At 37.2% G+C, this 13387-nt stretch overlaps 1 protein-coding gene across 1 annotated transcript in view; it reads left to right on the top strand.

Annotated features, from left to right (window-relative positions):
* The first annotated feature begins 12481 nt into the window (after positions 1 to 12481).
* Positions 12482 to 13387, top strand: part of LOC137407286 (cyclic nucleotide-gated channel alpha-3-like) — a 28094-nt gene continuing 27188 nt past the window's right edge. The window contains exon 1 of the mRNA XM_068093891.1: positions 12482 to 12718. Within this exon, the coding sequence (XP_067949992.1) occupies positions 12482 to 12718 (237 nt within the window). The remainder of the gene's footprint in view (positions 12719 to 13387) is intronic.

The raw sequence follows: 13387 nt of genomic DNA, 5'->3' as shown, positions 1-13387 counted from the left end.
CCTAACATATAATTCGACTACATAAAGTATAGAACACAGCAGGCTAGGCACACGCATTCACGAGGACACGACTCACCACCATAGGGGGAAGCTTGCATAGCTCTGATACAAAGCACAAGTCATAGGCCCTCATGTCAATTTGTATCGACAGAGCAGTTATAGTTGGAGTATAATCAAATATTTAATTACGTAGCAGCAAATCTGTGAGCGTTCAGTTACTGAGAGGCAGCCAGTTCTGACATGGCACAACAGAACAAGTGCACCCCAACTTATTTGTGCCCCTGTTTGGTCCTCATACCAAAAAAAACTACATTTTTCTTTACCGGTGCCATACCACTCCTATACGGCTCATATCAGTCCCATACCAGTTTCATACCAGTCCTATACTTGTACCATGCCAGTTCCATACCAGTGCCGTACCTGTCTTATACAAGTCCCATACCGGTCCTATACTAGTGCCGCACCTGTACCATATTGATCTTATACAAGTCCCATACCAGCCCTATACAAGTCATATGCCAGTCCTAGAACCTCTGGGCTATGCAAACTACCTGCAACTGAAACTACTAAGTCTAGCGTTTTGTAAAGGCTGAGCAGTTTACTTTACAAAATTCCTAGAATTGCAGGCATGCGGGTTTTTTGTAAAGTGTGATTTTTATAATATGATAGTAAATAATCTTGGGCTTACAGGGTTTTTGCAATTGAGGATGCAGTGTTGTCAGAACCTGTAGCAGAGACTTCGTCATTTACCCATCTCCATTTTAGTATTAGCCTTAAAAGCTTATCAGACAACTTTAATGATACACAAAAGTAATATTAAACATGAAAATCTGTCGCTATTAAAAATCATATTTCTAAAATGTTTTATTTGGCTGTCTTATCAAAAAATAAAATACATTAACTGCTACATGGAGACAAATGCTTTGTCTCTGAATTATAGAAAAAGTATAAACTATGTTTTACACACCTTGTTCATCAGCAGTTTAGTTAATTGTGTATCCAAATACACAACTGTTTTACATTGATTACTAGCCAATCGATATTTGGTACAGTAGCTTGTTCCACTTAATCTTCTTTTGATGATGTTTTACTGACCAGCAGTTTTACTTCATCTATTAATTGCAGCTTTTTCATATTGTCCACTAGTCCTCTTAGCTTTCATATTGTCCACTAGTCCTCTTAGCTTTCATATTGTCCACTAGTCCTCTTAGCTTTCATATTGTCCACTAGTCCTCTTAGCTTTCATATTGTCCACTAGTCCTCTTAGCTTTCATATTGTCCACTAGTCCTCTCAGCTTTCATATTGTCCACTAGTCCTCTTAGCTTTCATCTGACTCACTCTTCTCTTTTTCATATTGTCCACTAGTCTTCTTAGCTTTCATATTGTCCACTAGTTCTCTCAGCTTTCATATTGTCCACTAGTCCTCTCAGCTTTCATATTGTCCACTAGTCCTCTTAGCTTTCATCTGACTCTCTCTTCTCTTTTTCATATTGTCCACTAGTCCTCTTAGCTTTCATCTGACTCTCTCTTCTCTTTTGTAGACTCATGGTTGACCACGACTTTTTACTTACTTATTCTGGGTTCTTCCTCGATATCATTACTGTCTCAACCACCTTACTCACTTTCTACCCAATCTCTCATCTCCACGATCAATGACATTGTAATCTCCTCAATCTGTTTCCTCATGGCAGATGTTGTCCTTATAGCTGACTTTACCTCAGTGATGTACAGTCCTTCCTGGCACGGTGAATACCTTTCTATCCTCGATGATGCTCGATGCTTTTTTACACATTCCAGGTTGTCTTCAACTTTTGTTAACTTATACAGTACTCATCTTCTTTAAAACTGTTTAAAACAGTTTTAAAACTGTTTTAAACAGCTTTAAACCGGTTTTCAAACTGTTCAACTTCTTACTCTCTATCAGTTAATCTCTCTGCAACTCATTTGTGTCTCTGAAGATGACCATGTGCGACTCTATTTAAAAATTTGGGGAATTTCAGGCGAAAAGGTGTTAGAAAAGTAAGTCAGTCAAAACCTGATGAATTTCAAAAAATGAATATAAAATGGAAATGCGGTTGAAAAATGTGGCTATCTCAATGTCGCGCGCGAACAAAGTTAAGGTAAAATAGTCAAGCAGCTCCTTTCTGACCCTGTACCCTTGCCTATCAGCTCCTAGCTTCTTTCATCCAACTTATTATACGATCAAACTACATAGTTTGATAATAGACTAGTTCATTTAATTGACCAGTTTAATAGAGTGGTTTAGTATACTGTACATGTTAAGACATTGGTGTAGTGGACTGGATTAGTACACAAGTTTTCTATTCTGATTTAGTAAAGTGGTTTTTGAGACTGGCTCAGTGTTCAGGTTTACCAGCCTAGTTTAATATACTAGATTAGTAGACTACTTTAAGTGACTTGTTTCTTATACTGATTTAATATACCAGGTCAATAAACTACCGGTAGTTTAGTAGACTACACTACAAACCTGGTGTACTAGCCTAGCTCAGTGTCTTACTCTGTTTAACAGAACAGTATAAGAGAGTGATTTCATACACTGGTTTAGTAAGTTAGTTTTATAGACACATTTAATGTACTGGTTTACTAGATTTGCTTCATGTACTGGTTGATAGGACTGTATAGTGTTTGAGCCGTTCAATAATTCAAATTATTATTATTACTGTTGTCTCTATTATTATTATTATTATGTTTATTGACTGTACAAGAGACGAAGAATTTTTATTCCAGGTGTAGTAAGGATATTGAACCTTTTGAAGTAGTAAAAATAATATGACATGTATATTTCTTCCAACTATTTGTCTACTTATCACACTTGCACACCAAAACAAGCGGATGCAAATTACAACTCCTCTATCCTCCAGTGATGCTGTTGCTCTATACGTTTGGTACTAACTGTGCTCTTGTAACAATTGGTCAATCGCCATTTCTGCAAAAACTCAATTGGACAGTATTTATCATGCCTTGGATCGCTGTTAACCCTTTACCATAGCAAACAGAAACTATTTGAACCTGTACCATGATATCATTCTAATACTTACCTTAACATTCTGTTTCTCCCAAGATACACCTTACTATTGACATTCCTTCTTTATGCATATATTTTGTTATTGCCCAACTAGCCTCAAATACTCCTTTTATAAATGTCGTTGTCTCTCCTATAGACTATTTTGTATGTCTGCAATTTTAACTCACTAAGTTTTTGTTCATACGATTTCTTCATGACATTTATAGAGCTGCTTCTAAGCATAATTCTGGCGTCCAAACGCATATACATCTATTTTTATCTTTCTTCTCATTCTATTGATAATCCTATTGATAATCCTATTGATAATCCTAGATCCTTTCCACAGCTTCTCAGTGATTTTATTGACACCATTAGGACTGTCAGACATCTTTAATTAGCTTGTTAGAGTTTCTTTCATGAAAGTATAATTTCAAATTATGTATTATTTATTTGACATGCAATACAACTAAATTCTCCCAGAAAGTTTTCTTTAAAATCACTAAATGACTAAATAAATTACTAAATAAAATTACTAAAATTTCTCTAAAATTACTAAAATTACTGAATAAAATTAAAACGCACTAAGGGCTCTAGTTTTCAGCACATAAAACAAAGAGATATTTCACACGTCTAGTTGTACATATTTTGTGTAATATTAAACGCTGATGATGGGGGAATTGATTATGACAGTAAAGATAATTGACAGCTGTCTAACACTGCCAAGAATAATTGACACTTGTCTGACACTGCCGGAAATAATTGACACCTGTCTGACACTGCCAGAAATAATTGACAGCTGTCTGACACAGCCAGGAATAATTGACATCCGTCTGACACTGCCAGTAACAATTGACAGCTGTCTGGCACTGCCAGAAATAATTGACACCTGTCTAACACTGCCAGGAATAGTTTTTTGAGGCCGCTGATGACAGTATGGAGTAAATACATTCTAATAATGAACATTCAAAGTGTTCTCTAAAGGATGAACTAAAATTAATTGTCTATGTATCTGGCAGCAGCAGCAGCTGTAGCTTGGAGTACGTATGTGTAATTCAGCATGAAGACTAGATAAAAAAGGTTTGCAGTTATCTTATGAACTGAACAGAATCATTATCCCCTTAGCGATACTACCAACAGGCCATACATTGGCTTTCAGCGATGGTCATAAGATGTCGAGTGAGCGTGAACAATCGCTTGCACACTCTTTAGACCCGCCATTGTATTTGTACCATCATTTATGCTACAATTCTCTTCTTGCTTGTATTTGTGTTTACTGGCTGTCACAGCTAACTAGTGAACTAATTGACTGATACATAGGGTATTTTATAATCTGAGTCTATTTTTAGCAGCAGGCAATCGTAATTCTATGAGTATCAATGAACTATAACATTATCTCTCATACGACTTGATCTCCTAGTATGTATTTAGCTCACACTCACTAACCACATAACTTATTTCCGATTGAATTATTCGAGCAGACTACAGAGATATTGATATTGTCATAATAAATTCTAGTGCAAGCAATAGCCTTACTCCATCACTAACTCTATCAGTATAATTAGTGTTTAGGGAGCAGTTCAGTTGAGCAGCTCTCCGAACATCTGAATAGTCAGAGCAGAAGCACTTGTCTAACCATGTCATTCTATTCAGCTTGTCCAGAAACACCTGCCTAACTATGTCAATCTATTCAGGTTTGTAGTCTTGTCTTGTCTATGTATTCAAGTTTGTAGTCTTGTTTTGCTTGTATATTCAGCTGGTTCAGAGCTACCTGTCTAACCATGTCTATCTATTCAGCTTGTTCAGAGGCAAATGTCTATCTATTCGGCTTGATTCGAGTCACCTTCCTAACCATGTCCATCTATTCGGCTAGTCCAGGGGGCAGCAACCCGCTGCTTCGGAGCCGAATGCAGCTCTTTCATCTCCTCAATGCGGCTCTGACTTAAATTTTTTTTTCTTTCTTTTATTATATGCTAAGTAATTCATAAAAATATAGAAGTTTTATCACTAGATTTTAAAATATAATTTTAAAAATTGTAATTAAATGTTTGATAAATCAAACATTGTCGCTTGTCATGCGTAATTATTTATGCGCCAGTAAAACCACAAAAATTACACCAGCCGGCATGACACTTCCTGATTTTTTTCACCCCAGGTAGGCATACTATGGTGAATACTAAGGAAAGTAACAGAAAAAATAAAACATTTAATCTTACATGGGATGATTCGTTTGCTTTCACTGCTGATGAGACTGGTCCACCAGTTTGCTTAATATGTAATGAGAAATTTTCAGACAAAAAGTCAAATGATATTATAACTCAAAAATATTCAGACGGAGATGAGAGAAAATGGCCATTTCGGAACTGATGCTTAAGGCTAATTTGAGCAAATATCGCTGCATGAATGACATTTGCTGCAGTTAAAATTTAAGTTTGGTGTTTTATTAAAAGAGGAACTGAATTAAACATGCCATTTGCAAAATTTTGCACAAGGTTGCAATTTTTCTTGAAAGTTACCTTATAAACAACGCAATATTTTTATGTTGCGATCAAGTTATTATTAGCTATTTTATTGTTCTTTGCAAAACCGTAATTTTTTTTCTCAGCAGTTGAATCATTATACATGCCACACTTTTTTGTTTTACGTTGTAAACACGGTATAAAAGCATTAAAAGCTAAACAAAAACATTACATGTAGTATTTATGTAATTTTAAATTTAAAATGTTGAAGGGGTTTGTGGCTCCCACTGCGTTCTTTCCTGCGGAAAACGGGTCCAAATGGCTTTTTGAGTGGAAAAGGTTTCAGACCCCTGAGCTTGTTCATAGTCTCCTATCTAACAATGACTACCCAAGCTAGCAGTTTCCTCAGCGATTTATAGAAAAACAGTGTACAGCTTTACAAATCATCAGTAAGTAGTCTTGATAGGCAATTAAATGAATGTCGCGGTTGCTTGGCATCACGGATCGATGTCTAGGCGTATGGTTTTCTAAGAGCTGTTTGGCATGCACTGTGGTTCCGCTTGTTACATAATAGTTAAAACTCACTAAAGCAGTGCTTCTTTTAGTATATACGGTAACCATTGCGTGACAGCGTACTGGCCTTTAACTGATATCAATAATGGCTGAGTTCTTAAATTTTATGATGACTAGTGGCAGTCAGGAAAGTAACATCTAAACAGAAACAAATATTCTAACTGTATTGTCAAGACATTAGACATGGTTTCTGCTTTAAAGGTCTTCCAGAGACTGCCCCGTATTCATCAACTGGTATATCGTTGTATCTTTTTTGGAATTTGCTTACTGTGTTGTTAATGCTTGTAAACCACAATAACAACACAATATAATATATATATTGCAAAAAAATTATATGTAATATGCGTTATATTATTATGTTATGTTATTAATTATAATAAGTATAGTGCATAACTACATATACTATAAATATATATTGTTATATAAATTTTTAAAGCTTATGAGCAAGTGATGTTCTGTTCCAGCTGTATTCTGGTCTACTATGTCTTAAAACCTTGACTACTCGTAGCACAGTGAATACAAGGCTCCAAGGTCATAAGTTTATAACGTCCAGCTGCTTCACAATGCATTAACATACTTTGCTAAACTTTGTGAAGTTTGTTCAAAGTTCTAACCTACTCACAGAAACGCAGAAGATACCTAGCATTTGTGTCCTCAGTATTTTAGCCATAAAATTATTTCTGTTTTAATAAAGTTGTTACTTTCAATTTAGTTGTATTTCAAGTTAACTTCTTTTAAAACTTAGCTTTGATTGAGGCTACAGTCAAATGGCTTCTTAAGATTGCAGAGGGCTAGTAGTTGATGATTTTGAGAAAACGTACCGTATTCAACTAAACAAAAGTATTTTGAAACCAATACGGATTGCTGTTGATCATCTTTTTAAAATACGATATATTACTTTTCACTGCCAGTTTCCAATAAAATGGCTTATGTGCAAAATAGAAGGCCCACAGTTTGTAAAGAATTCTACCCTTTGCAAACCTTTGTGTTAATCAGATTTAACACGCTAACTGCGAAAGTGACTAGTCTAGTACTATACACCTTGTCGTTATCTATTGTTCATATACGTCATTACTAGTATGAGATGAGACAGACTGTATACTAGTTGAGTGGTAGGAGATGAGCGACTGTATATTAGTTGAGTGGTAGGAGATGAGAGACTGTATATTAGTTGAGTGATAGGAGATGAGACAGACTGTATACTAGTTGAGTGGTAGGAGATGAGCGACTGTATATTAGTTGAGTGGTAGGAGATGAAAGGCTGTCTATTAGTTGAGTGATAGGAAATGAGAGACTGTATATTAGTTGAGTGGTAGGAGATGAGAGACTGTATACTAGTTGAGTGGTAGGAGATGAAAGGCTGTCTATTAGTTGAGTGATAGGAGATGAGAGACTGTATATTAGTTGAGTGGTAGGAGATGAGAGACTGTATATTAGTTGAGTGGTAGGAGATGAGAGACTGTATACTAGTTGAGTGGTAGGAGATGAAAGACTGTATATTAGTTGAGTGATAGGAGATGAAAGACTGTATACTAGTTGAGTGGTAGGAGATGAGAGACTGTATACTAGTTGAGTGGTAGGAGATGAGAGACTGTATATTAGTTGAGTGGTAGGAGATGAGAGACTGTATACTAGTTGAGTGGTAGGAGATGAGAGACTGTATACTAGTTGAGTGGTAGGAGATGAGAGACTGTATACTAGTTGAGTGGTAGGAGATGAGAGACTGTATATTAGTTGAGTGGTAGGAGATGAAAGACTGTATACTAGTTGAGTGGTAGGAGATGAGAGACTGTATATTAGTTGAGTGGTAGGAGATGAGAGACTGTATACTAGTTGAGTGGTAGGAGATGAGAGACTGTATATTAGTTGAGTGGTAGGAGATGAAAGACTGTATACTAGTTGAGTGGTAGGAGATGAGAGACTGTATATTAGTTGAGTGGTAGGAGATGAAAGACTGTATACTAGTTGAGTGGTAGGAGATGAAAGACTGTATATTAGTTGAGTGGTAGGAGATGAAAGACTGTATACTAGTTGAGTGGTAGGAGATGAAAGACTGTATACTAGTTGAGTGGTAGGAAATGAAAGACTGTATATTAGTTGAGTGGTAGGAGATGAAAGACTGTATACTAGTTGAGTGGTAGGAGATGAGAGACTGTATATTAGTTGAGTGGTAGGAGATGAGAGACTGTATATTAGTTGAGTGGTAGGAGATGAGAGACTGTATATTAGTTGAGTGGTAGGAGATGAAAGACTGTATACTAGTTGAGTGGTAGGAGATGAGAGACTGTATATTAGTTGAGTGGTAGGAGATGAAAGACTGTATACTAGTTGAGTGGTAGGAGATGAAAGACTGTATATTAGTTGAGTGGTAGGAGATGAAAGACTGTATACTAGTTGAGTGGTAGGAGATGAAAGACTGTATACTAGTTGAGTGGTAGGAGATGAAAGACTGTATATTAGTTGAGTGGTAGGAGATGAAAGACTGTATACTAGTTGAGTGGTAGGAGATGAGAGACTGTATATTAGTTGAGTGGTAGGAGATGAGAGACTGTATATTAGTTGAGTGGTAGGAGATGAGAGACTGTATATTAGTTGAGTGGTAGGAGATGAAAGACTGTATATTAGTTGAGTGGTAGGAGATGAAAGACTGTATACTAGTTGAGTGGTAGGAGATGAAAGACTGTATATTAGTTGAGTGGTAGGAGATGAAAGACTGTATACTAGTTGAGTGGTAGGAGATGAGAGACTGTATATTAGTTGAGTGGTAGGAGATGAGAGACTGTATACTAGTTGAGTGATAGGAGATGAGAGACTGTATACTAGTTGAGTGGTAGGAGATGAGAGACTGTATATTAGTTGAGTGGTAGGAGATGAGAGACTGTATATTAGTTGAGTGGTAGGAGATGAAAGACTGTATATTAGTTGAGTGGTAGGAGATGAGAGACTGTATATTAGTTGAGTGGTAGGAGATGAGAGACTGTATATTAGTTGAGTGGTAGGAGATGAAAGACTGTATACTAGTTGAGTGGTAGGAGATGAAAGACTGTATACTAATTGAGTGATAGGAGATGAGAGACTGTATACTAGTTGAGTGATAGGAGATGAGAGACTGTATACTAGTTGAGTGGTAGGAGATGAGAGACTGTATATTAGTTGGCTACTAAAAATGAGACCTATGAGTTGAGTAATAATATTTGATACATTTTGACTGAATATTTATAGGTTAGTATTAAACAGTTAGAGATGACTCAATTGTTGTCTAACAAAAAATATTCCTGAATAATCAACAAGGAATTTTGAAGAAGAACCCTTCTAGCTATGTGGTGCCTCGAAAAGGTTTTTCAAAGCTAAAATTGAATGCTCAATTGCGCTTGCAAATACATTTCGCTTATATGTTTGGCTACATCTAATGTGTTTGATTGGTTGAACTAATTGTTAGCCATGTTTTGCTAGTTTTCCCACGACCAAACACGAGCGGAGCGAATGTTTGAGAGTTTTATGATAAATGCATGTGCACACAACTAACGAAAATTGTTCATCAACAACGTCGCAAGCCCTTGTACCGAAATCTCATCAACAAATTTAACCATTTTTCTGTGGAGTCGTTTAAGTATAATAACTATACGAAACACATAAAAACCTATTTAAATATGTTACCAAGTCTTTGTAAATTGTCGACAATATCTTAAAACTTACTCATCTGATCGGATTATACACAAATAGACAGATTAATTTGGCCAAAAATCGTTATTAAAACTTGCCAAGCCTTATTTTTATCAAAAGTAAGACCGGCAAACAAAACGCCGAGCGACAGAGAACAGAACCATTAAGTCGTGCGCATTTCACGAAAAAATAATGTGCACATTTCACCAGTCTATAGCATTGTCGAATTGCCGAAGGTTTCTGTAATTAACGTAGAAGTACTGAAATATAATCGTTTCTTTTTTGCCGATTTCAAAGTAACTGACATTTTGGACGCTTTTGAGTACTTTGGTATTCTAACTGATGTCCAAAGCAGTGAAAGTAAAGGAAATGACGATGATATTTTTTTCTAACGATTCTTATGAGATTATTACAATATTTAGTTATAAGTTTGGATGATTATTGAAGTGTTATAGTCACACTAACAACATCGATGATGGACAATATGTTACTGTTATTATTTTTTCTGAATAGTTTTGTTAAATAGATTTTCTAAAAATCTATATAAATATCACAACTTCTTAATATTATTAGCTATGACGTTTTGAAATGTAAACAAAATTGTGCATTGGTTTGCTATTATTACTGTATTACTATATTAATAATATTGGTTATTCTAATAATATCAATGCATTTTACTTCTAATATTGGCCAATATTGCATTTCTCCTATTGCAGGGGAGAGATATAAACATATAATCTTTCCCTTTCATTATTGCTGTTTGTTGTACACAATAACACCCACACCCAGTACATTACAGCTACCATTGCAGTTCTCCTATTGCACTGCAGTGCCATTTAACTGCTAATATTGCATTTCTCAACCATCATTACCCTTTCTTTTTTCCAATATCACTTTGGTCGTTGGCTGTGTGACAGGGGAATTTCTAGTTTATATAAACTAATTATGCAATAAACAATCATAACACAACAAAGAATAAACAAACAAAAACGTATTCTTTGTTACTTATGGCTGATAATCGCTGCCGGCCAAGTTTGGTGCTCAGTACAGCAGCATGTTGGATAGATAATAGCTCATGACAGAGCTAGAGCTGCATTCGGCAGCTAATACTTTGGGCCTGTCATTCTTACTAATTCTTACTATTGTGATGTTTTATTGGCTATTAAATGAAGACAACAATGACTACAAACTGATATCACAAAAGTTTTCTTAATCTATTGATCAACTGTGAACTAAATTTTTGAAATTTGTACATCTATTTAAGGTTTTCTGAGCAAAGCAAAGCACTGTCTTCTATATGTATGTATTTCAGATGTGTTAGCTGGTAAGTGTAGGTGCGCTGCACCTTTATTTCAAATCCTTCAAGTTTTACCATAGTCAAGTACTTCTATCCCTTATAGAAAATATTTAAAACTAATGGTTTATTATCGATGGCATAGTAACAAGCTAAATTCACTAGTAAGCTCACTAGCAGAATAAGTGGACGGCATCTGCAGAATTGATGTATTTGATCAACGTGTTGGATGTTTCCTTTGGTTGGCAATTTTTTTTGTATTATTTTAGATATCTAATAGATTCTTCCACTCTTCTGTTGCTTTTTATTTAAAAAAAATTAAGTTGCTGCTTTGTTGACCGTTCAGTCTAAATGACCTCCTTAATTACAGAACTCTTAAACAATCCTTTTTTCTCTTTCCCTCTCACTTTTCTTCCTCACTCTCACCTTTCTCTTTCTCTCTCACTTTTCTTCCTCACTCTCATTCTCTCTCATTCTCTCTCCCTCCCTCTTTCCCTTTCACTTTTTTCCCTCACTCTCATTCTCTCTCCCTCCCTCTTTCCCTTTCACTTTTCTCCCTCACTCTCATTCTCCCTCCCTCTTTCCCTTTCACTTTTCTCCCTCACTCTCATTCTCTCTCCCTCCCTCTTTCCCTTTCACTTTTCTCCCTCACTCTCATTCTCTCTCCCTCACTCTTTCCCTTTCACTTTTCTCTCTTATTCTCTCTCCCTCACTCTTTCTCTCTCACTTTTCTTCCTCACTCTCACTCTCCCTCTCTCCCTCACTCATTCTCTCTCCCTCACTCTCATTCTCTCTCCCTCACTCTCCCTCTGTTTCCCTCACTCTCTCTTTCTTTCTCCCCTCACTCTCTCCTCTCTCTCTCCTCACTCACCCCTCTCTCTCCCCTCGCTCCCCCCTCACTCTCCCCTCACTCTCCCTTCACTCTTCCCTCACTCTCTCTTCACTCTCTTGCCCTCACTCTCCCCTCACCCTCCCCTCACTCTTCCCTCACTCTCTCTTCACTCTCTTGCCCTCACTCTCCCTTTCTTCTCCCCTCACTCTCCCCTCTCTTTCTCTCCTCTCACTCTCCCCTCACTCCTCCCCTCACGCTCCCCTCACTCTCCCCTCACTCTCTCTTCTCTCTCCTCACTTACCCTCACTCTCCCCGTACTCTCTCCTCACTCTTTCCTCACCCTCTTCTCACTCTCTTCTCACTCTCTTCTCACTCTCTTCTCACTCTCCCCTCACTCTCCCCTTACTCTCTCCTTACTTTCTCCTCACTCTCCCCTTACTCTCTCCTCACTCTTTCCTCACTCTTTTCTCACTCTCCCCTCACTCTCCCCTCACTCTCTCCTCTCTCTCTCCCCTCACTCTCTCCTCACCCTCCCCTCACCCTCCCCTCACCCTCCCCTCTCTTTCTCACCCTCACTCTCTCTCCACCCTTCTCTCTTTTTTCTTTCCCTAATACTATCACTCTATGCATTACAGCTATGTCAGTTGGCTCACAGAGGCGCCATGCGCTCCAGGCTAGAAACGTACAGTCAGTAGACGGCTTGCTGCTACTTCCACGAGGATGCTCGGCGTTGTCTGGTCTTAATCTTGCCGAGGAGAAAAGGCTATTGTTCGATGATTCTTCAGGCATGCCATACAATGCTCAGCTTTTGTACAAAAGAAAAAGACGTTCATCTAGTATTGTGATGGAAAGAAGAAGGCACATTGGAGCAAAGGTAAGAAAACTCTGCTTACATGGCCTACACTCCAATCTGCCAAGATTCCCATTTCAAATTTTTCCAATATGATTGTAGCTTTTATTAGGATGGCTGTCACTGTAATTCCGCAGTTAGGTATTGTTGCAGTTAAGTATTCCTGCAGTTAGGTATTGCTGCAGTTAGTTATTGCTGAAGTTAGGTATTGCTGCAGTTAGGTATTGCTGCAGTTAGGTATTGCTGCAGTTAGGTATTGCTGCAGTTAGGTATTGCTGCAGTTAGGTATTGCTGCAGTTAGGTATTGTTTCAGTTAGGTATTGCAGAAGTTAGGTATTGCTGCAGTTAGTTATTGCTGAAGTTAGGTATTGCTGCAGTTAGGTATTGCTGCAGTTAGGTATTGCTGCAGTTAGGTATTGCTGCAGTTAGGTATTGCTGCAGCTAGGTATTACAGAAGTTAGGTATTGCAGAAGGTAGGTTTCTACAATCCACAGGACTGTGATAATGAGATTGGAGCTCAACAGAACCTAACTTTGATAGTTTTTATATATAGAAACTTGATACTCATGGAGTTACTATTTCAATAGCCACGTTTTGTCATGATATCAAATTCTATATGCGGTATATATGTTAGTCCAAAGGGAGTTCACTAAACTACAATAGAATCATTATAAACTTTAGACAATCTATTTA

Source organism: Watersipora subatra, chromosome 10 (genome assembly GCF_963576615.1).
Source record: "Watersipora subatra chromosome 10, tzWatSuba1.1, whole genome shotgun sequence".
Lineage (NCBI taxonomy): Eukaryota > Metazoa > Bryozoa > Gymnolaemata > Cheilostomatida > Watersiporidae > Watersipora > Watersipora subatra.
Note: the sequence above shows the minus strand (reverse complement) of the source record. Positions and strands in the feature narration are given on the sequence as shown.